The following is a 1,971-nucleotide window of genomic DNA, read 5'->3' as shown; positions in this document are numbered from 1 at the left end:
TCCAGCTCCGGCCCCCGGGGGACGACTCGGCGGGCAGGGCAAGCGGGCAGGAGAGGAGCCGGCGCCCTTGGCAGAGGAGCAGAGGCGGCCGGATGGAGGCCGCGGTGCCGGAGCGAGCCGGCGGCAGCTGAGTGCCCGGGGGAAGCCCGGCCGCATCCAGAGCGGGGCTTTGGCCCGGGGCTCAGCGACAGGGCTTGCCCGGGTGCTCTGTGCCGCCCCGAGCCGGCTCGGAGGAAGGAGCGGGGACCCAGCGACACCAGAGATGACCCAACCCAGCAATGTCCCCACACAGGCGCCCACTGCCAGCAGCTCCATGGACAGCAATGTGGTGGCCATCGTCATCGCCGCAAGTGAGTCCCGCGTCTGTGAGCGCGCGGTGGGGGTCACCCCGGCGCTCAAACCGCCCTGCGCTCCCTGCCCTCAGCAGCGGGGGGAGGGGGGCGCGCTCGAACACGTGTCCTCTGCTGTGCCAAGCCTGCGATCGGGCCGAGCCCCCCGCTTTCCTGGGAACAGGACTGGCGTAGGCGAGCCCAGGTCTCTGCTGGCTTCGTCAGAGCCCGTCTTCGGCCCCTGCCTGTGTTTTGTGTGGGTCCTTCTAGCCACCTCCACTGGCTGCGGCCATGGAGGGGAAGGGAAATTTCCTCCTGCCGTCTGGTACCTTCCCTGCAGGCTCCAGCATCAGGGGCTGAAGGCGAGATGCTTGTTGTGCCAGGCTGCGATCTGGTCCCGGATGGGGTCTCTGATCCCGTGCGTGCACAATCTGGTCCCGTAGGGGATCTCTGATCTGGTATGCGTAAGATCCGGTCCCATATAGGATCTCTGATCCGGTATGTGCAAGCTGAAGGGATTCAGTGGATCTGCTGGCAATCCCAAAGCCTGACTGGCCTCTCCGTGCAAGCTCAGGTGAGGTGGCTTACAGGTGCTGGAGGTTATTTGGAAATAAGCTGCCCCTTTACTTGCCCACCAAGGCCGATCCCAGGGCCAGCGTCTCTTCTGCTACACTGGCAAATGCCTAAAGCGGCTTCATAGCCGGGCCTTCTCGCCGTGTGCTGGAAGAGGCAAAGGGGCTCTCCGAGCACGGCTACCGTGTGCTAAACTTCATGGCCCCTTTGCAAAGTAAGTAAGTAGCTTGCTCAGCACTGCCAGAAGCAGAAACTGAGGCCAAGAAGCTGCAACTTGTCTGGGGCCACGAGATGAATCAGTCAGAAGTAGCTGGAGACATGGGCTGCTCCTCGCACTGGGGTTCAGTGACACAGCAGGGAAATGCAGAGCCCCTTCGCACAGACGCTGGCTGCCTGGTGCCTGATGTGTCACTGTTTGCCCTCTTTGCTCCCTGTTATTGATGCAAGGTTGTCCCCGCTGGCCTTCACCGGGCTGCAGGCAGGCGAGAGGAGGGAGCTGGCAGGAAAGCTGCAGGGGCAGAGCAGGGCTCCTGGCTCCAGACTCCTGACTCCCCCCTCTCCTTGGCTTTGCAGCACTCGTGCTGAGTTGAGTGGAGTGTGAGACCCCCCCACCACCACCTCCCGTGGGTTGTGGGTGGGTGGGCACTGGGGACATGCTCTGGGATCCTGAGCAGCCTAATGGGTCAGACCCATGCCGGGCCCTGGTCCTATTGTGCGCCTGTTTGGACAGGGGGTCAGTACCGGTACGGAGTCGTCAGTTGGACCTCCCTAGTCAAGCCGAGGGGATGCCAGGCTGCAGGATGGAAATGGAAAGGAGAAAGTGGGGGGAGGGAATTGTCTGGAGATGCCTCTGCTCCTGACCCCCCCCAGAGGAGAAGAGGCAGCTCTGCCTGCGGTGCGCTGCCGTGCCCTCGGCTCAGCCTGCTTCCCTGTCTTTTGCCTTGGCAGCGGTCTCTACGTCCGTGTTCATAGTGGCCGTTCTGGTGCTGCTGCTGCTCTTGTACCACCGGGACCCCCTGTGCTGCCAGTTCCTCTGCTCCTGCCGCTTCTTCCAGAGTCCCAGCCAGTG

The 1,971-nt window shown here is 63.4% G+C and overlaps 1 protein-coding gene across 1 annotated transcript in view; it reads left to right on the top strand.

Moving 5' to 3' along the window:
- Window positions 1-38: 38 nt before the first annotated feature.
- The window catches only part of LOC109315034, an 8,479-nt gene continuing 6,546 nt past the window's right edge, over window positions 39-1,971 (top strand). The window contains exons 1-2 of the mRNA XM_019542492.1: window positions 39-350; window positions 1,851-1,971. The exon at window positions 1,851-1,971 is cut by the window's right edge and continues 1 nt beyond it. Of these exons, the coding sequence (XP_019398037.1) occupies window positions 263-350; window positions 1,851-1,971 (209 nt within the window). The 5' untranslated portion in view covers window positions 39-262. The remainder of the gene's footprint in view (window positions 351-1,850) is intronic.

Source organism: Crocodylus porosus, unplaced genomic scaffold (assembly GCF_001723895.1).
Source record: "Crocodylus porosus isolate Cpor-Errol unplaced genomic scaffold, CroPor_comp1, whole genome shotgun sequence".
NCBI lineage: Eukaryota > Metazoa > Chordata > Crocodylia > Crocodylidae > Crocodylus > Crocodylus porosus.
The sequence above is the reverse complement of the archived record's forward strand: the minus strand, read 5'-3'. Positions and strand labels throughout refer to the sequence as shown.